At 37.9% G+C, this 22,309-nt stretch overlaps 1 protein-coding gene across 9 annotated transcripts in view; it reads right to left on the bottom strand.

The window, feature by feature from the left end:
- The window catches only part of RUNX1T1 (RUNX1 partner transcriptional co-repressor 1), a 149,850-nt gene that overhangs the window by 7,534 nt on the left and 120,007 nt on the right, over positions 1-22,309 (bottom strand). For 8 of the 9 annotated variants that reach the window (XM_043483911.1, XM_043483913.1, XM_043483916.1 and 5 more), the window contains 2 exons: positions 14,420-14,488; positions 8,996-9,186 (listed from right to left, as the gene is read on the bottom strand). In XM_043483911.1, the coding sequence (XP_043339846.1) occupies positions 8,996-9,186; positions 14,420-14,488 (260 nt within the window). The remainder of the gene's footprint in view (positions 1-8,995; positions 9,187-14,419; positions 14,489-22,309) is intronic. The other variant, XM_043483914.1, reaches the window with a different exon arrangement.

Here is a 22,309-nt window from a genome sequence, read left to right as displayed (position 1 = left end):
ATTTTGAGTGGCTTCAGCGTCACTCTTTCTTGGTTTTTCACCTCCAGCTATATCACTAGTGGCTTTAGAACCACAGGCAAATTACTTAACCTCCTAGAGTGGCAGTACCTATAAAGTAGGAAGGATAACTATAGGATTATTCAGGATCATATCAGTGCTAACTAAGGGGTCCGGGTGCTCAGTGGATCGTGAATAAATGGCAGGAACTAATACCACCTCCTCCTCCTGGCGCTGGCTGAAAGCAAATGAGACCACACACATCTCTGCAGGGCTCAACCTTTACAATCAGAAAGCTCGTGGTCCGGTGCCTCCCCTTGATGGACACTGACAGCTACACAGCTAGAACGAGTCCTTACTTCCACTAACATGTCATTAGTGGCCACTTACTTCTTCTCCTTCCTTACTGCCCTCAGATCTTCTGAAGATTTACCACTGACCATCTCCCCATTCATCCTTTTTAAAGATAATTTCCATCGTTGGACTTTCCTGCAGTCCAGTGGATAAGACTCCATGCTCCCAAAGCAGGAGGCCTGTGTTCCACCCTTGGTTGGAGAACCAAGATTCCACATGCCACTGGCACAGACAAAAAATTTTTTTAAAAATTTAAAAAACAAATTTTCCTTGTGGCATGTCCCTCTAACTTTGGTTTTAAGATACAAAAATTCTGTTTCTTATACTATAACCTTTCTGGTTTCTATTTTTTTATGTGCCTCTAAATATGTGGCAAGGAGGGAAGTTGGCGTAAAGAAAAGAAATATACTTTCCTCCCTACAGGCTCCCTTTCAGTCATGGTTTTAACTATTAGCTGTAAGAAAATGACTCTTAAATCATCTTCCAGCCTTTATTTCCTTCGTGAGCTTCTCTTCCTCTCAAATGCCTGTTCTGTAGCACTACCAGGATGCTCCCCTGTTATCTGAGTCAGTAATCCCCAAACCCGACTCCCTGGCATGGTCCTTTTCAGTCACTGGCAACAATCAGGCCAAAGACTTTGTCATCTCATTGGAAACTCCCCAACAACCTCTCAGAGCCAAACCTGACAGACCTTGCTTCTCTCCTGATCTCCCTTCCTTTCCTATCTCACAGTTATTATTGAAATTTCTTCCCTGCCCTTCCTGTTACAATAGCTTCTTAACTGATTTTTTTGTCTCTCTCTTACATGTTCACACTGCTCATTTGTAAGGAGACTTGTTATAAAAAATATTTCTACTTATCTTACTTGTACCTCTTACCCACTTTCCTAGATAAGTCACAGAAACATTATCCCAGTTGTATAGATGAGCAAACCAAAGTTCCGAGAGGTGAATCACGCCAGATCGTTCTGGGCCCAGTGGATCAGCCACTACACCATGAACATCTATGGATTCAGACAGCCGGCCTTTTAGTAAATGAAACAAATAAGCAAAAATCTTGAATTAGCATAGATTCAGCTCCTACTCTGAAAGCTCCAGATTCTTCTGGGGATCAACAGGGCTGATCAGATTGTGAGGGCTTTTCCAGGAGCCATGTTGGGAGACTTCGAGGTGGCTACATGTGAGAGTCCCCTGGGGCCATCCCTAGAGGCTGGGTCGCACTGCACAGGATCCCCTGGGGATGGCTCCATGAACTCTAGAGGGGGTAAAAAAGATGAACCTCTCAGATTGACCTGTTTACAATATTAGGGCTCAGAAAGTTCTGGAAACGAAGTCTGAAGGTTCAATCACTGTTTCTATTTAAGTGCCACAAAACCACCCAATATAAGCATGTGCATTTCTGCACCTACTTAGGAATATGAATAAAGACTGCTTCAATCTGTGGTGAAATATCACTTTAATAGTTTCAACACAAAACTAACTATTGGAATAGCACAATTATTGACTTTCTGTTTGAGGCTCAATTCCTTTGAATTCCTGAATTAGAAAAAGTTATGGATCTCAAAGAAATGCTGCAGCACGTTCCTTTTGAAATAGTTCTAACCTAACAATATTCACTGGAAAAAAAAAAAAAAGACTATATATGTTTACAGATAGGAACTAGAAGTGAATATAGAAAAAAATAAAACAGTTGAAGACAGCCAGATTCAATGATTTTCCTTTCTTTTGATTTTATGCTAATACTGGCTTTACATTCTTGATGAAACATGTAATACACTATAAAAGATAAAGTACAGAAAATGTCATTTGCTTGTATCTGCCTAAGCAGTCCAGTATCTTTCATATGGTTGTGATAACTATTACTAGTCTATAAACCAAAGTGAAATTAGAGAATGGATGAGGCAATATGAGGGTGGCATGGATGGTGCGTGGAGGGTGGCTTACAGAATAGCTGCTGACTTATCCTTAAGCGTCAGATGAAACAAAACTTCTTTCCAGAAGCCTTTGTACTAAACTCCATTAAGACTGATAATTTAGTGATTTGACTCTTCTAACGAGTTATGGTGAGCACAAAGGTAGAGACCAGGGTACCTCCAGCGCCTGGTGCTATCTCTGTCACATAATAAAAGCTCAATAATTTGTTATTGATAGAATAAACACATAAATGAATATAATTTAGAGTAATATGTATCAAATAACAGGTCGCAAACATGAGTTTTTAAAAGAATGTCTATTCATTTCTGGGTACAGATTGAAAAATCAATGGATCCTACATTTGATGGGAATATATACAAATTTCAATCAATTGCTATGATGGCTAGACCAATCATTCATTTCAACAAATAAAGAACAACTCAGAAAATTTCTGGAGCGCTGTGCTACATGGATCTTTGTTGCTGTTGTTCAGTCTCTAAGCGGTGTCCAATTCCTTGTGACCCCATGGGCTGCAGGACACCAGGTTCCTCTGTCCTCCACTATCTCACAGGGCCAACTCACATTCATGTCCATCGAATCCGTGATACTATCCAACCATCTCATTGTCTGCTGTCATCCTCTCCTCTTGACTTCAATCTTTCCCAGCATCAGGGTATTTTCCAATGAGTCGACTCCTTTCATCAGGTGGCCCAAGTACTGGAGTTAAGCTTCAGCAATAGTCTTTCCAATGAATATTCAGGGTTGATTTCCTATAAGATTGACTGCTTTGATCTCCTTGCAGTCCAAGGAAGTCTCAAGGGTTTTTTCCAGCACCACAATTCAAAAGCATCAATTCTTCAGTGCTCAATTCTTTATGCTCCAACTCTCACATCCATACATGACCACTGGAAAAACTGTCTGTGTCTTTGACTATATGAACCTTTCTCAGCAAAGTGATGTCTCTGCTTTTTAATATGCTATATAGGTTGGTCATAGCTTTCCAAGCAGCAAGTGTCTTAATTTGATGGATGCAGTCACCATCTGCAGTGATTTTGGAGCCCATGAAAATAAAATCTGTTACTGCTTCCACTTTTCCCCTCCTATTTGCCAAGAAGTGGTGGGACTATATGCCATGATCTTAATTTTTTAAATGGCAAGTTTCAAGCCAGCATTTTCACTCTCCCCTTCATCAAGAGGCTCTTTAGTTCCTCTTCACTTTCTGTTATTACAGTGGTATCATCTGCATATCTGAGGTTGTTGGTATTTCTCCTGGCCATCTTGATTCCAGCTTGTGCTTCATCCAGCCCAGCATTTCTCATGATGTACTCTGCATAGAAGTTAAGTGAGTAGGGTGACAATATACAGCCTTGACGTACTCCTTTCCCAACTCTGAACCAGTCAGTTGTTTTATGTAAGGTTTTAACTGTTGCTTCTTCACCCACATACAGGTTTCTCAGAAGACAGGTAAGGTGGTCTGGTATTCCCATCTCTTTAAGAATTTTCCACAAGTTGTTGTGATCCACATCTTAAAGGCTTTCACATAGTCAATGAAGCAGAAGTAGATGTTTCTCTGGAACTCGCTTGCTTTCTCCATGATCCAGCAAAGGTTGGCAATTTGATTCCCAGTTCCTTTACCTCTTTGAAACCCAGCCTGTACACCTGGAAATTCTTAGTTGACATACTGCTGAAGCCTAGCTCAAAGGATTTTGAGCATGGCCGTGATAGGATGTGAAATGAGCATAATTGTACAGTAGTTTGAACATCCTTTGGCATTGCCCTTCTTTGGGATTAGAATGAAAACTGACCTTTTCCAGTCTTGTTGCCACTGCTGAGTTTTCCACACTTGCTGACATACTGAGTGCAGCACTTTAACAGTATCATCTTTTAGGATTTTAAATACCGCAGCTGGAATTCCATCACCTCCACTACCTTTGTTTGGAATAATGTTTTCTAAGGCCCACTTGACTTCACACTCCAGGATGTCTGGCTCTAGGTGAGTGATCACACCACTGTGATTATCTGGATCATTAAGACCTTTCTTGTATAGTTCCACTATGTATTCTCGCCACCTCTTCTTAATCTCTTGTGCTTCTGTTAGGTCCTTATGGTTTCTGTCTTTTATCATGCCCATCCTTACATGAAATGTTCCCTTGATATCTCCAATTCTCTTGAAGAGACCTCTAGTCTTGCCCAGTCTATTGCTTTCCTCTATTTCTTTGCATTGTTCCTTTTAAATAGGCCTTCTTATCTCTCCTTGCTATTCTCTGGAACTCTGCGTTCAGTTGGGTGTATCTTTCCCTTTCTCCTGTGCCTTTTGCTTCTCTTCTTTCCTCAGTTATCATTAAGCCTCCTCAGATAACCAATTTGCCTTCTTGCATTTCTTTTTCTTTGGGATAATTTTGGTCACTGCCTCCTGAACAATCTTATGAACCTCTGTCCATAGTTCTTCAGACATTCTGTCTACCAGATCTAATCCCTTGAATTATTCATCACCTACACTGTATAATCAAAAAGGATTTGATTTAGGTCATATCTGAATGACCTAATGGTTTTCCTTACTTCAATTTAAACCTGAATTTTGTAGTAAGGAGCTCATGATCTGAGCAACAGTCAGCTCCAGGTCTTAATTTTGCTAACTCTATACAGCTTCTGCATCTTTGGCTGCAAAGAACATAATCAATGTGATTTTGGTATTGACCATCTGGTGAAGTCCATGTGTAAAGTCAAACTGTGCTGTTGGAAAAGGGCGTTTGCTATGACCAGCATGTTCTCTTGACAAAACTCTGTTAGCCTTTGCCCTATTTCACTTTGTACTCCAAGGCCAATCTTGCCTGTTATTAAGGCTACCTTTTGACTTACTACTTTTGCATTTCAATCCCCTATGACAAAAAGGACATCATTTTTTGCTGTGTTGTAGGTCTTTCACAGAACCAGTCAACTTTAGTTTCTTTGGCATCAGTGGTTGGGGCACAGACTTGGATTACTCGGATGTTGAATGGTTTGCCTTGGAAAGCAACTGAAATCATTCTGTTCTTTTTGAGATTCTGCCCAAGTACCACATTTTGGACTCTTTCATTGACTATGAGGGCTATTCCATTTCTTTTAAGGGGTTCTTGCTCACAGTAGTAGATATAATGGTCATCAGAATTAAATTTGCCCATTTCTGCCCATTTTGTTCATCTATTCCTAAGATTGGAGGTTCAGTCTTACCATCTCCTGCTTGGCCACATCCAGTTTACCTTGACTCATGGACAAAACATTTCAGGTTCCTATGCAATATTGTTCTTTACAGCATCAGACTTTACTTTCACCACCAGACACAATCCACAGCTGAGGGTCATTTCCACCCTGGTCCAGCTGCTTCACTCTTATTGGCACTATTAGGAATTGCTCTCTGCTCTTCCCAGTAGCATACTGGACACCTTATGACCTGGGAGTCTCATCTTCCAGTATTATATCATTTTGTCTTCTCATATACTCTATGGGGTTTTCTAGGCAAGAATACTGGAGTGGGTTGCTGTTTCTTTCTCCAGTGGGCCATGTCAGAACTCTTCACCAGGACCCATCCATCTTGGAAGGCCCTTCACAGCACGGCTCTTAGCTTCATTGAGTTACACAAGCCCTTTCGCCATGTCAAGGCTCTGATCCATGAAGGGGAGCTGCATCTTGTTTGAGGCCAAATGGCTAAAACTCAAGAAAACTCTCTGAATATAAAAATACAGCTAAGAATTCTGAGTAGCATCTACACTGCCTTCTCTGCAGATCAGCTAGGCCATGAAGTCCTAACCTAACAGAGTCCCCTATCCTGGGGCCAACTGTGGTAAGGCGGGGGTAGGAAAGGGAACTCTATCCAAGCCCAAGGAAACCAGAGCTGTCCTGGCTCTGTTCTGAAAGGGCCCAGGATTTCCTAGACTTGAGGTGACGTCTAAGCATCACTGCTGGGGTGGCTTTTATCAGGTCATTTCTTCTAAGAGGTGCACATTCTTGAATGTGAGGAAAGAACAGGGTGCAGGAAAATAATTGCTGGATTCCAAATTGTATATTCAGTCTTAAATGAAAAGTAAACAATTCCTGAGAGGGAAGAAAAGTATTTCTTTACAAATTCAAGCTAAGATTGAGCAAAAGATACAACTTAGATTGTTCTCAGACACTGTTATTCCTCAGGGGAATTTCAGCATTAATTTATGACTAATAGATTAACCACCCCCCCCCCTTTTGTCAAGTCCTTGATTAAACCCTTTGTGTGTGTGTTTGGGGTGTGTGTGTGTGTGTGTGTGTGTGTGTGTGTGTATGTATGTGCCCGTGGACTCATGGGCAAGTCTGGAGGAGTCTGGGCTTCATTCAAATGAAATCTCTCTTCCATCTTGCAAGACGTCTATATTACTTTTGATGAGAAGAGGCGTGATGCCTCAAGGGCTTCAATCCCCCACAAGTCTTAAAAGTGGTCTTGCGGTTTAAGAATAGAAGTAGGAAACCAGATTAAAATTGCCTTTCTTTATCTGTATCCAAAAATACCTTCATGATCCTTATTTCATTGTTCTGAAACAAAGTAAGGAGGGTGGTATGCTGAGAGCCCCAGTGGAGATCCTGCCAACCCCCAGCTGCGTGACTAGCCAAGTGAGCCTCTTCACCTGCAATGTGATTAAAACTGATTATGTCTCAGAGTTGTAGCCACCACATGAGATGAGAAAACCAAAGCTTTTAGAGGTTTAGTGTTTGTTTTTTTTTTTTAAATCACAGAATTATGGAGCCAGAAATTAAATGCGGCCCTCTGACTTCCAAGCCTTTTCTACTAGCATGCTGCTGCTGCTGCTGCTAAGTCACTTCAGTTGTGTCCGACTCTGTGCGACCCCATAGACGGCAGCCCACCAGGCTTCCCCGTCTCTGGGATCCTCCAGGCAAGAACACTGGAGTGGGTTGCCATTTCCTTCTCCAATGCATGAAAGTGAAAAGGGAAAGTGAAGTTGCTCAGTCATCTCCGACTCTTCACGACCCCATGGACTGCAGCCTACCAGGCTCCTCTGTCCATGGGATTTTCCAGGCAACAGTACTGGAGTGGGTTGCCACTGCCTTGGTCAATTTTAAAATCCTTGAGAAATGTCACTGAAGACTAGGGTAATACTATATTAAAAATCAGTTTCTCAAGACATCAGGAAAAAAAAAAAACAGTTACCTTAGAAGATCACTCATATCTAGGTTATTTCATCCTATCTACTATTTATAGCTACTGATTGATACACCAGATTTTTATAATGCTAAATACTAGTGTCAAGTTCATATATTCTTCTGGATATTAGATATAAAGGTAAAAAGATTATAGATACTAAAGAGATATAGCACTATTAGCCAAATATAAAGACTTAATTCTCAATTTCTCTAAGATATTTATCTTCAGAATTTAGTGACCTATAAAATATTCTTATAATGAATAACAGCCCTAAAATGTTTATATGAAAGTGATAATGTTTTAATGATGTGCCTCACAGTATCACTAACTTGAATAGAGCAGGACAAATTCTGTCCAAAAGATGGTAATAAAATGTTCTTTCAAAAAACATGGAACAAAGTCCTTAAATATCTTAGCCATAAGATGCCAATAAAATTATGGAACAAAGTCCTTAAATATCTTAGCCATAAGATGCCAATAAAATTGAATTCATATCTAGTTTAATTAAACAATGGAAGTCAGGTGGTAAAGGGTAGAAAACTTCCCTTTGTCCCTCCTTTCCTGGGAAACTTTCAAAGGTTGAAAATCAATTCCTTTTGTCCCCTTGTTATTCATCTGCTACACATTAAATAGAAACTCTGGGTATCGAGTAATTCCCATAGGGTCTTTCATCTACAGAGAAGCCTGGTACAAATTAAATTCTTACTCTCCTTCATGAATTATAGATATGTGTTGTAGTGGACCATTGATTTATCAGCATATGCTTTTGCTAGTTCAGCGTGGTGTGACAAGCTAAGGGCAGTCCTTCTCTAAGGCTATTTTGGGTTGGGGATTGGGATGCTGTATTAATATAGAGCATTATCATGTTGTTCTGACTTCACAGTCTCTGTTTAAAAGGCATCCTGTTAGACACTGTGTTTTAGTTACCTCCGTGATCCTTCAGCCATTTAGGTTACCTGCGTATGTGTGTTCTAATACACTGTAATAACACTAAAATGTGTAACATCACATCTGCCAGTGATGTGATGCTTATGAAATGACCATCGTAATGGTTATTACACATAACGTGCAAGAACAGACCGTGCAGAAGATCTCTTAGGAATTCTTAATTGATGCAAGAGTTGGTTTAGCATTGAACTTCAGAACCAATAGTTAAGGAAATAAATTTGACCCCTGCCTGCAATATATCTTCAGGTGACACAGCTTAGATAGGGTCTCTGTCCTAAATCCTGGCTTTTAGAAGGAAACCACAGATATATGATAACCCACACACATACACACTCAGTTTTCAACCTCTAGTGCCAGAAGTTCTAAGCATTTCACTTGAATCTGTTCCCCACCAAATACGCTAAAACTCTTTTTGCGGCAGGTGTTCTTTTAGGTCTTTAACAAAGACAAAATTTGGTCAGCTCTCGGCCTATTTCTAAGTGCCAGGCCTCCCCGAACCACGCGTTTCCCCCTCAGACACGAGTCTGTCTCTGGCCCAACATGCACCTCGGCTAGTCTCCTCCCGCCCTCGCGAGACCCACCCTCGGAGCGGAAGCCTCTCCCGCAGGGGCCTCACCTCGCTCGAGTCCTCCTGCTGGTTGATGACGGCGAGCGCGTCCTCCGCCGCCTGCCGCTTGGCCTCAGCCACCGTGCGCTCCATCTTGGCGCGCTCCGACGTGATCATGTCGTGCGCTTTCCGCTCGGCCTCGGACACGGCCTTCTGCAGCTCGGTCATCGCCTGCCGCTTCACCTCGTTGACCGCCTCCTCTGCGGGCCGGGCAGGGGGGACCGGACAAGAGAACAAGCTCGGTTAGCGTGCGGCCGGGGCTCCCGACCCGTCACCACAGAACGCTAGACACGCGCGACTCCCGGCCGGTACCGGGCGGGTCTTCCAGACCTCTAAAGACCCACGTTCTGGAAATATTTAGGAAACGCAAAGGGTGAAGCCTTGTTCCTTTAATTTACACTCCTGGGAATACCTTTTATTTCTGTAGCCTCACGATAACTGGACTACCAAACTAGTGTTCCAGACAGGATCCTGAGATCAGACTAAGTAGTCAGAAGACAAAAATTACCACAAGAAATCCGTCTACATAACTGAGACCCACGAAGAAGAATAAGGTGTTTTGCCACAATGAAATATGAACATAGAGAGTCCATGGGTAATGCTTTCAGGAAAAGAGAGGAAGGGAATAGATTTTACACAGACACATATATAAATGCAAACACTTGTTTTGCTGGTGAAAGATACAGTAATGAAAAGGTGTCTCATGACAATTAATGCAGACCTTTGAAAGAAAATCCAAGATGAAACAAATGGAAGATCCAGCTTTTCATTTCCTGAGTGATGTGGATATTAAAAAAAAATCATTTTCTCATTTCCAAATTTTTCAGTTGTAGTCCATTTACTGAATCAAATATAAGTAGTTTTGCATAACCAACTGTTGCACTAGACAAATATAATTGAATCATACTGCAGGCCAAAACAATCAGGCCTGACTACAAACCTGCAAGGTGTCAAATTAGCTCTTTATTTTTGGCTGTGGAAAGGGTGCAAAGATTTGACTAATGTACAACATAAGATTGACAACTAAAACAAGTAATTTCCATTTTAAAAAATTAACTGTTCTAATTAACAAGGGAAAATATCCTCCCCCTGAATTAGTTTATCTAATTTTCATCTTTATTCAAAGCAAAATGACAATGATTAATTGAAAATTTAATAAGCAGTAATTATTAACTTGGCAAATCTCGTACCAATTAACACTCTATTAAAACTAATTATGACATGTTTCATTCAAGTGTTTGCACTTAATTGTTTCACTCACTTAAAAAGCACCTTAATTAAATGTTCTGTTTAATTAAAAACATAGATTCCTAATAAAAATGTTATACTGCAGATTAAAAATGTTGAGATACAAATACTCCTAGAGTTCTTTAAATTTCTATGTTTTATTTCACACCTCCATAGTTCATGACTTGAGGATCAGGAGAAGCCCTCCACTATTAATTAATAATCATGACTTTCGTAGCCTCCACCATTTTTTACAGCACTATTCTGAAGTTCACTCATTTGTAACTAGTGTCTGCTATATTTTATAAACTAAATTAAAAGGGAAAGATCCAGACAGGACATATTAACTGAAATATGTTCAGCATTTTTTGGTTGCTTTAAATATGCATTTAAAGCCTGGATGGAAGCAGAGCACTGCACAGAGGTGGCAGCACCTTCTTCACCAGCAGGTGGAAAGATACCTTTATTATCCTATCATAAAGGCTTGGGGCACTAGGGAAGCACTGCCCTTCTAACTGTATAGTCAGGGTCTAATTTGGTTTGAATATTCAAGGTGAATTAAAATTCTATCTAAGTGGTAATACAGGACAATAATTTTTGCTTACGATCAAAGCTGTAGCTTGACTAATTGTATATGCAAATCAGGCAATTTATATTTAAATTATGCATTCCTATTCTAATCCCACAGGCATATACAGATCAGCAAAGAGAATTGGTAGGACATTTACAAGGTGCTTGAATATTTATTACCAACAGCAAACATTCATTGATTGTTTGAAAAATATACTGAAGAAAACAGTTGCAATTTAAAAACTATATATATGGTAGCCTTTCTCCAATTTTATAAAGACCTTTTAAACTACAGAGTATATTTTGTTACCTTTTCTATTGCTTTTAAAAATACCACTTTTAGGGGAAAAGGGATATGGCCTTCAATATTTTGTTAGGATTCCAAATATTTAATATGTATCTTGTTATTACATTGTATTATTAGGGTAACATGCAAACTTTGAATAGGGTCTAGACGTTAAATAATTATATTGTATTAATGTTAATATCCTGATTGTGGTAACCATACTATGGTTATATAAGAGGATGTCCTTGTTCTTATTAGGAAATACACAGTAAAATGTTTAGGGTAAAAGGATATCACGTCTGCAATTTACTCTGAAGTGGTTGGGAAAAATATATATATAATGCATAAACAGAAAAAGAGTGAAGGAAAGACGGAAACAGAGAGAGAAGACATCAAAGCAAATATGGTGAAATAGGGAAAACTGGGAGAAAGTTATATGAGATTGTTTATACTATTTTCTGCAATTCTTTCTGCAAGTTTGAAATCATTTAAAAATAAAATGGTGCAAAATATTATATGATGTACTTTCGAGCACAGGATATAATTCCAAAATTATAATTTTCTCTGAAAAAAAGACACATGGGTTACATTCCATTGAATTTTAGATAATTGATATTAGCATTTGATATTGTTCAAATGCTTTAAACTTGATTTTATTTACCTATATTTGTCACAAAGGTAATGTATAATAGTTTCATTGCAAAGACACACTTTATACGTTTTGTCTAAAAAAAAAAAGAAAAAATTGCCCTTAGTGAATTTTAGAATCTTGGGGGAAAAAACTTTCAAATTTTAACAGGCTGAATGTAGATGTCACATTCTGCCTTTGGTGTTTTACTCATGTTGGATGCCTTGACACTTTGAACACTAGAAATGCCTTTTTAAAAGCCTATACATATGACAAGCAGTTACTTGAGACTTCCAGGTGAAACTGTCATCTGTCCTTCAAAGGTTCAATAGACTCCCCCTAAAATTTGGCAGCTATCCATAGAAAACTGTTCCCAAACTGTTTTTATGCAGCTGATTAGGGATATCACTGTGATAAAAATACAAATTTAATGAAAATTACTTCCAGGTCAGATTTTAGACTGAAGACCTAATATAGATGGATAGGTACATTTTATAAATATTCTAAACATTGGTTTGATAAGGTTTAACCCTTAGAAAATGCATGGACACTACATAAACAAGTATTGCTCTTTCTCTCTTTTCAGAGTACCCAAAATGCAAAGTATACCTAGAACTGATTTGAGAAATCCACCAGACAGTGAAGAAAAATTAATAGTGGACTCAATAGATTACAATATTCCAAGTTAAAAAAAAAAAAAAACAACTGATTAAGTGCAAAGTACATAGCTCTGTTTTGAATCTGCTTCCAATTGCTTACCACTTACGGTAGGATTTCCTTTGTGCATAGCTATTCAAGTTGACTTTCCAACAAAGGTAGTATATTCAGAAAAATCTGCTCTCACTTAATAGCAGTCAAACAAAGACTTGAGCAGATAATAGCACAGAAAGAATTTGGATTACACAAGACTTCACTGTCAATTTTTCTTTATGAACTATCAAGATTTAACTCAAATATACACAAGTAAGGGAAATACAGAGACTCTCTCCCTCAACACAAAAATTCATCCTTCTGCTATCCAAAATGGCAATTCTTTGTACCTCTTATTGGAATAAGTTGCACTGACAGCTCAAAATTGGGAAGAAAAATGGTCAGAAGGAAGACACAGCAATTCTTTCTCCAGATCATGTGGCACTCAGCACATTTTAACAGCCTAAGAGTGTTCCATAACTGTTATCTTGGTAGGAAATCTTCTTAGAGGCAATGTGGTAGATCTGGTAAGACTATACAGACCGGCTATACATACATACATACACACACACACAACACAACACATATAAACCTTAACCTTTAGGCTGAATGGATCTATCTGATTTGTATAATAGACATGTAAGAGATCTTTCTCTTTGGTTCTTAATCTAAGCTGCTAAGCCTAGAATACTATCAGATTTTGAAACACCTTATCACTCTTACAAAAGAGCTATTTCTTAGAAAATTAAAAAAAAAAAAAAAAAACCCACACAACTCGAATAAGAGTCAAGGCACCAGAGTCACCAAGTTGCACAGAACTACAGACATAATAACTGGGTCAAATCAAAACCCAAACTGAAATCTTCTGTAGGAAAAAAACTCTTTTCTCCTTGACTGGGGGTTTACTGGCCCACACCTGTCTGATGGTTTGCAGAAATAGCATTTTCCAGTTTCTCAGCTTGGACAAACCATTTTAACAGTTAGAGTTGTTGTTTAATCACTAAGTCACGTTCGACTCCTTTGCAACCCCATGGACTATAGCCCGTCAGGTTCCTCTGTCCATGGGATTTCCCAGGCAAGAATACTGGATTCAGTTGCCATTTCATGCTCCAGGACACCTTCCCAACCCACGGATCAAACCTGTGTTTCCTGTATTAGCAGGTGGATTCTTGACCACTGAGCCATCAGGGAAACACTAACAGTTGGAGTTACAGAAACTCACAGACACATTATGTGTTTGCAATGTCATTTTTAAGTCATGAAATAGGTTTATAATTTATCTGAGTTTTTTTTTTTTTTAAATAAGGTTTTGGCTCAACTTACTGGTGTCCCACCAAGATTCTGCCAAATTTGAATTTCTTTAAGCCCAGTAAGTCAATGAGTCATCAGAAACTTAAAGCTACTTCAAAATGTAGAACAATATCTCTTAATGAAAATCAGACAGTATACATGGAAAAGAAAACATAAATTTAGCAACTTTGTCATTTAACTTATTTTAGCTTTGGTCATTGCATATTAATTAGCACAAAAGATCAATTTTAAAAAATGTTGGTAACCACAAGATTTCTGAGTGCCTCAACTGGTGAATTTGTTGCTGTGATATTTTTTAAAAGAATTTAAAAGGTAGATGTCAATTATAGCTCAATTAAAAAAATTAGAAGATAAGGCTAAAGTAAAATACCAGACTTCATTTTCAGGAAGGAAAAGGTGCATGCAAGCTGAAACCTCAGGCTTCCAACCTGGAACCATTACAGCCCCTGAAAAATGGGGTTTATAACAGAAGTATCACCAGACCGTCACTACAGTAGCACTAGCAGATGCTATAAAATAAAAACTATTCTGTGTTCTAATCAGGCCTGGTTTAAGAATATTCATCAGGATTTTTAAAGTGTGTGTGTGTGTGTGTTGGGGGCGTATTTTGTTGCTGTTGCTGTTAGCGGTAAAGTCCTTCCTTGTCATTCTTCACATCACTGCATTAACAACTGCACACAGCTGCCAGAACACTAAACTCATGTTTTTAAACAATTCTTACCAGCTTTCTTCCAGATCTCCTCTGGCACATATCCAGAAGCAGGCCTGTGAAGGAATTCCCGATGTGCATCTATGAGAAGGATAAAAATCGGTGGAGAGGGGAGGAAAGCACCATAAGCACTGTTATGTCATCACACGGGGAGAGCAAGCAATGCCCACTATCTTGGCTTCTCTACAGAAACACAGTCTTTTAAACGCTTCAACTCCAAAAAATAAAAATAGGAAAACCAGTCATCAGAGCTCAAGGAAAATACGTCACTGGTGTAAATGCTTATATGCTCAAAACAAAATCAACTAAATATTTCATTATGTATGTTAGTCGCTCAGTCATGTCAGACTCTTTGCGACCCCATGGACTCTAGCCCGCTAGGCTCCTCTGGCCATGGAATTCTCCAGGCAAGAATACTGGAATGGGTTGCCATTCCCTTTTCTAGGGAATCTTCCTGACCCAGGGATCGAACCCTGGTCTTCTGCATTGCGAGCAGATTCTTTACCATCTGAGCCCCCAGGGAAACCCACATTTTTCATTATACAATATGTTACACAACACTGTTCCCAGCACTCCCTAAGTATGGGGATTTCTATGAACATATTTTATTAAAGAAAGCAAACCGTATTTGGCAATTTTCTTTTTTAAAAGTCAAATTGAGAGTAGAAAGTCAAATTATATTGGAGTAACATAATTTTCACACAGCTACGATTCTACCACCTTTCAATAAAAAGTGAGCCTGGCTCCATGGCTAACCAGTTCTCACACTTAATTACTTTTAAAAAATCTTGCTGAGCATTAAAAATTCTCACAAAAATTGGATTATATGGATTTGACATGGATGGAAGCAAGAAAGAATCATTAGAATGGATTCATAGAGAGCCAGTTGACCAGATATAACTAGTACAGGACATGCTTCCAGGGTGGGGGTGAGGGGGTGGATATGAAGTTCCACTTTAAATGAAATGTTGTGCTTTTATGCCGCACAAATTTTAAAAGTGAGAAAACAGATCATAATAAAGTTAATATAGGAATGTTAACCTCCAAATAACATGTTCATGAAAATGCCATGAAACCTTATTTTCATGTTTTTATACGTGCTTGAAAATGAAGTGTATACAGTCTTCCACAGCTAAAATATGCTCTAAACTTCTTCCATACTAGATTTTTCAAACAAAATTCTATATATTTAGAAGAAAAAAAATCATTTTAATTTTTATAAACTTAATCTTTCAACTCATGACAAATTTCAAATAATTGAAGTTTTCTCTACAGGTATAGGAAATGTTAAGTAGCAGACTTTTTTTTTTTTTTTTAAGTAGCAGACTTTTTAAAGAATACTTTATCTAATGTATGTTGACGGTCAAAAGAAATTCAGCCCACTCTTTGATATTTTATGGAGCTACAGAATGAGAAAAGCACAATCAAATTAGCTAAGTATATATCATTTTATATTTGAATGCCTTAGACACATTTGAATATTCTGAGTCACTTGAGGGTACATAGATTATCAGTTGCCCAGAACATAAAATTTCTAGAACTATTCTAAATTATCAAAATCCTATAGCTTACTGAAGGACATATGGAAAACTCCCTGTACTATCTGCAATGTTCTCATAAGTCTAAAATTATTCCATATATAAACAATTTTTGAAAGTTTACATTAAAATTTCATGACTACCTGATAATGGAATGGACTGAAGTACCCATGCGTTCTCATGTGCACATTCATTTCTATACAGTAAATGACAAAAACCCAAATGTTTTTATTTAAGTAATTTTCATTTGTTAAAGACCTTGATAAATCTGTCTGATGCCTATCAACTCCAAAGAAATAAGACATGGGTAATTAATTTGTCAAGATTATCTGCCACACTATTTTAAAGAAAGCGGTCAGGTTCACACTTAGTCACATGATGCAGTGAAACAGAGATTTACTTAGACATTTATTTTTAGGAGAAAAAACCTTGCTTGGCTTAAGAATAATTTATTGGATGAGAATAGATTTGTAAAGTCTGAAGACAAACAGAGGAAAAAAATATGCCTTCTCCACAGTAGCAAAAAATTGGGGGGGGTGTATTTTTCTCATTACTGGGTTAAGGAAAGAGTAATAACTTCATAAAAATTATTTTTCTAAATGGCCAGTTTTTATTACAGACAACGGGAAAGGTGATGCTAAGTTATCCAAATACTAATTAGCAGCACTAGGCAGCACAGGAGAAGAGCTAGGTCTAAAGACCAGAGATGAGGGGTCTTGGCTTTGCCCTGAGACACGGACCGGGCAGGTTAGTCTCTCCACGTCTCCGTGACCACAGCTGGAAAGGGCCGACAAGACTACCACGTTCGAGACTGCCGCGGTGAGGACTCAGTGAGGTACTTCCTACTGCCTGTTTGGCATGGCACATCCTAAACTCCGACGAGATGTTAGTTGGGACTCTCATCATCCTCATTATGTAGCAGGTTGCCCAGTAAGGATGGATTTGCAGTCATCCTTTGGTATCCAGAGGGGGACCAAAAGCTGAGGATGTTCAAGTCCCTTATATGAAATGGTATGGTGACTAGTGTTGCTATGAACACAGAGGTGCATATATCTTTTTGAATTGCAGTTTTATCTGGATATATGCCCAAGACTGAAACAGAAAGACTCACAGACATGGACAACAGACTCGAGGGTGCCAAGGGGGAGGGCGGGTGGGGGAGGGGTGGACTGGGAGCTTGGGGGTAGCAGAGGCGAACGGAATGGATAAACAGTAAGGTCTCACTGTACAGCAGGGGAACCACATTCAATAATCTGTGCCAAGGGAAAGAATTTTAAAAAGAATGTGCGTGTGTATCACTCCGCCATACTGCAGGAATTAATACAACTTGTAAATCAACTATATTTCAATTAAAAAAAAATGGTTATTTGCATATAATCTACACATATCCTTTTCTATACTTTAAATCATCTCTAGATTACTTATAATTCATCATGCAATACAATGTAAATGTTTTGTTAAAAGTTGCCAGCACATGGCAAATTCAAGTTTTGCTTTTTGGAACTTTCTGGGATTTTTTTTTTCCCCCCGAATACGTTTGATGTGTGGTTGGTTGAATCCATGGGTACGGAACCTGTGGATATGGAGGGTTGACTGTATACTTATTTCCTTATAAAAAAAAAAAACTAAGGTGAAAAGAGCACCTTAAAGTTTTTCCTTTTTTTTTTTTCTCCAAGCACCTATACAAAAGGGCACAAAACTTCAGACAAAACAGAATCATCGAAGAGGCTTGGATTAAGTAATGTACACCAGTAAATTTTTACTGCCTCAGTACATGTCACCCAGGGACAGAAGTTATTTCTGTTGCTAACAATTCACTGTCTGAACCCTACTGGGAAGTCTTCAAACTTCTGAGATGATACTTTTAGAAATTTTATTTAAACCTCATGAATACCCCCCAAATTTGTTCAAAGACAGTTACTGTACTGGAGTCAACTGGGTACCCACCTTTCTGTGTGCTATATAGTTGGTACAGATCGTGAGGATCCATTTACCACATCAGAAATGTGTGCTATATTTCACCTTCTGGGCTTCATCTCCCTAGAATTCTCAATGACACATGTCATATCCACATAGAGTCAAACTCCATCTGACCTAGAATCCTGATAGAAATACCAACTCCAATCAAGCAAAAGTTTTCTTAATCCTATCCTACTTTCTAAAAGAAAGTGTTTTTCCCCCAAAATAGCTGCAGTCTATTTATATAATACACAACTATTTACATATGTATACATATTTTACAATATCCCCTCCGATTCTAAGTTGCTGTGTCCAAGCTAAGCACCAGGTGTAATGACAGGAAGACTGAAGTGATGTCAGTAGAGGTATTCCTCAGAATCTTTTTTTTTTTTTTAGAATCTCTTTTAATACACTGATAAATACTACTTTAATAGCCACAGAAACCAAATGACTAATAAATTTAGTATTTTCTCTTCTGATTAAGTAGCAGCAAGAAGAGAATACATATCCAAAGTTAAATTTGAAAAAACAAAACAAATTCTGATGTTGATCAGTATTACAAGAGACAACTTCCCTCCCAAGACTTTCCTATTTTAGATTTTTGGTGAATCTAGACAAACTTGTACACGACACTCTAAGGCTCAGATTCTAAAGAAGTTAATTTTTAACTACTAAATATTGACCACCTGTAAAACATCAGTTGCTATAAAATGGAATGGTTGTTCTAAAATACAGTGGTGAAAACAGAAGAGTCTGTACAGGATGGTTTAAAATGTGAAGTGTATTCACGTGTAACTACTGAAAGATGGAAAAATCATAGAAAAGTCCTTCTAAATTAAGTTTAGCTTGCTTTGGGATGCAAATTGCCTGGGGATGAAAGAAGAGGAACGGGGGAACCTCCGGACGATACAGCTATGAAATGAGGAAACTAAGTTGAAGTGGAGGTAAGGTGAAAAGACAGAAAAAGCAATCTAGGATGTATGCAAGAGATGGAAGATGCACCACACTTACAACAGATGGATACTAGATAAAGCGAGGGCTGCCATCAATATACATGAAGGGATGAGTTGATAGCCTCTGAAGAATCAATGTGACCTCCTATGACCCAGAACAACAGTGCTCAAAGCTTGGCAGCACCTATGTTATGGCCATCATCCTGAGGTGGGCAGAATGAGGCAGTGATCATGAAAATATCTATTACAAAAACCATCAAAAGAAAGGAAGGTTTAAATGAGTTCATCTTTAGAAATGCTACTTATTTTTTGTTTTAAAGGATAATAAATTCAGAAATCTCAGTGTTATGCTCAAAATCCCAACCCAACCTAGAAGCCAAGAACTATATTATGATTTTCATCTTTAACAGTAAAAATATGTAATGCCACAGGAGGGAATCATCTCTTTTTGCTTTTCAAAGATGGATATATTTAACTAGTACTCACATATTTTTTAACCCGATATACAGTAGACTTTTTAAAATTCAGTAGGTACTTTACATTAGGAACTCAGATGCATTGTTTTGAAATGAATTTCATGATGTAATTTTAAAGGAATCAATACAAGTACATAAAATCTAAGCTTTTATATATATACTGTGAATAACTTGTGACTTTTATAATCTGACAGTTCAGAAGTTGAAAAATATATACCTTTGGATATAAGTGAGCTATTTTTCTACAGTTATGAATTAGGGTCCTAAAGGTACAATAGATTTACTATATTTGAGACAGAATTACTGCTTGGAAATACTTTCAAAATGAAAAAATACCTAAGAATCCACTATAACTTCATAAACTTGGATGCCAAGCAAAAACACTAAATTTATGTACTACTTGCTACTCTCTAAACTGAGGCTGCATGTTAGAAACAATAATAGCAGCTATTATTTAGGTCACATCTACTATATGTCAGGCACTTTCCCATGTTTTATAACTGTTAACTCCTTTAAAACAGAAACACCTATGAAATATGTATTGTTACCATCTCTATCAGATGAAGAAATTGAGGCACAGAGTTACTTGCCAGAGGTCAACAAAACTAGTGAGAAGAACAGGGATTCAGATCCAGACATCTGCTCAGACCTTGTGCCTTTAACCTTCATGTGAGATTCGTGAGCCTTTCGACAGTAATGAGAAACTCTACAATTCAATCATATCATATGACAGTGATAAAATTTGTCAGCCAAAGAAATTTTAAAATATTAATTTCTCTACCAATCTGCTTTAGGCAGGAGGTAGTATTAATTCAACAAACTTCTGAATTTCTAAACTTTCTGTGAACAATCAAGTTGATTTATTGTTTCCTTTAAAACAAAAATCTTTCTGGTACTTATCTACATGGCTAGAGATACACCTTTAACAAAATGTACATGATGGTGTTTTCTAAACTTCATATCCTCTCTTCACAATATTCAAACATTCAAAAAAAAAAAAAACCACAGGAAAGTGCATTCATACTTCAAAGCTTTAAGCTTCACTCTCCAATACTGGTCTTAAATCCATCATTAGAATTAGATAATTCTTTTAACTTTCTCTAATGATGAGTTTGAGTAAACTCTGGGAGCTGGTGATGGACAGGGAGGCCTGGCATGCTGCGATTCATGGGATAGCAAAGAGTCAGCCACGACTGAGTGACTGAACTGAAGTGAATGATACAGAAGACTTGAGGATCACAGAAAGAGGGCAGACAAATAAAAGATAAGCTGTGGAGAGATTCTAGAGTAGTCCAAAGGCAATAAAAAGAAAGCCATTTAAAGGAAATCAAATGTCAGGAGAATGGAGTGAACAGCATACTGCAAGAAATAGGAAATGAGGGGAAAGAAGAGTAGAACCATAGCAGCCTTGGTGAACACTCAGAGAGCACCGGACTCGCCAGGCAGCAGCCACCCACCTATCTATATGTAGAAAAGCAATTCTACTTCAGTGATGAGGTCATCGATTCTGGTTGCATTAACTTGCTCTTTGGTGAAAAATGTATGCAGAACAAATCATACTTTGAAAGTAGAGACAACTGCTTAAAAAAATAGTTTTCTAATTTTCTTAAGACTTGGATATTTGGAATTCTTCCTGGAAATCAAGTGAGTTATAATAATAATGCAAATAATCAAAATCCATTATTTCAAGAAAAAGTATATTATTTCAAGGCAAAGTACATTATTTCAAAAGTTCTTCAGGGTAATTACCTGATTTTTACTTAAAAGAGTAGAGATAATATCATGGACTTAGTGTGTGCTGTTATAAAACTGTTCAAGAGGCTACTCATTTAAAATAGTCTTTACTTAATATCTGGGGGAAATCCCCCAAATTCAATTAATAATAGATTAATCATATTAAATTACTAATCTCTCACACTGACTTAATACTATAGATATATTTCAAAAGTGAGAATTAGAATGAATTTAACAAACACAAGTCATAGAAGTGACATTCTTCTCTGTACAATCACCAAATACAATTAAAATGCTACAAATGAATGTATGAATAATGGTGCCATTATTGCCAAGACAGGGATATGACTAAGGTGATATTTTGAACTAAAGATATCTTCTATAACATTATTCTGAAGGTCTCATTTGAAATCAGACAGCAAGTTAAGAATTGAGAGAATCAGGCTAAAAGAAACACATACAAAATTACCATAGGATATGGAGCTCTTCATGTACGTAAAGATATAAGCACATCTGTGTCTCTATTTGTACACACACACACATACCCACACATCCTGCTACATACTTTTCAGAGGCACGAAATAAATTTATCAGCCAACAACGCCAATCCTTTAATTACACACACTAATACATTTGACTCCAAAGCCTAAGAGAAAACCCCAGAAAGCCCTTAATGTAGATGATCGTGTCCCATGATTACAAACTACCTGCCCACAGCCCAGCACACAAGAGAGATGGAACTTAAAGACTTCAGGAATCTATTAGCAAAAGACCCCAGTGAGACAACTGCTGGATGCTAAAACTTGCATGTTGTGTGACGCTTGACGGGTTCTCTCTGATGCCGTGATAGGTTTCTTCGAAAGGCAATCTAGGGCTCAGGGTCCCTAAAGAACAGGACTGTTTTAACAGAGTCCCAACAAAGAAATGAACTACTTGTAGTCTTTGAAAAATACAACCTATAAAAGCTGAAAACCAAAGCAATCTCTTTGACCAAAAATATGAATTCATTAAGCATCATTAAAAGTAATGTGATTTGTGTATGCTTAAGAAGAAATTTTTAAAACCAAGTTTATTCTTTTGATTATGTAACAGGAAAACTAAACCTGCCTTCTCAGAGAATGATGTACGCCTGCACCACTAGAATGCTTGACTATATGTGACTATATGGTAATGGTCCTGCGGGCAGTGCGCTGAATAAGTAACTCACATAGGTCTGAAACACCATCCATTTCCAAAATTTTT

Source organism: Cervus canadensis, chromosome 12, assembly GCF_019320065.1.
Source record: "Cervus canadensis isolate Bull #8, Minnesota chromosome 12, ASM1932006v1, whole genome shotgun sequence".
Classification (NCBI taxonomy): Eukaryota; Metazoa; Chordata; class Mammalia; order Artiodactyla; family Cervidae; genus Cervus; species Cervus canadensis.
Note: the sequence above shows the minus strand (reverse complement) of the source record. Positions and strands in the feature narration are given on the sequence as shown.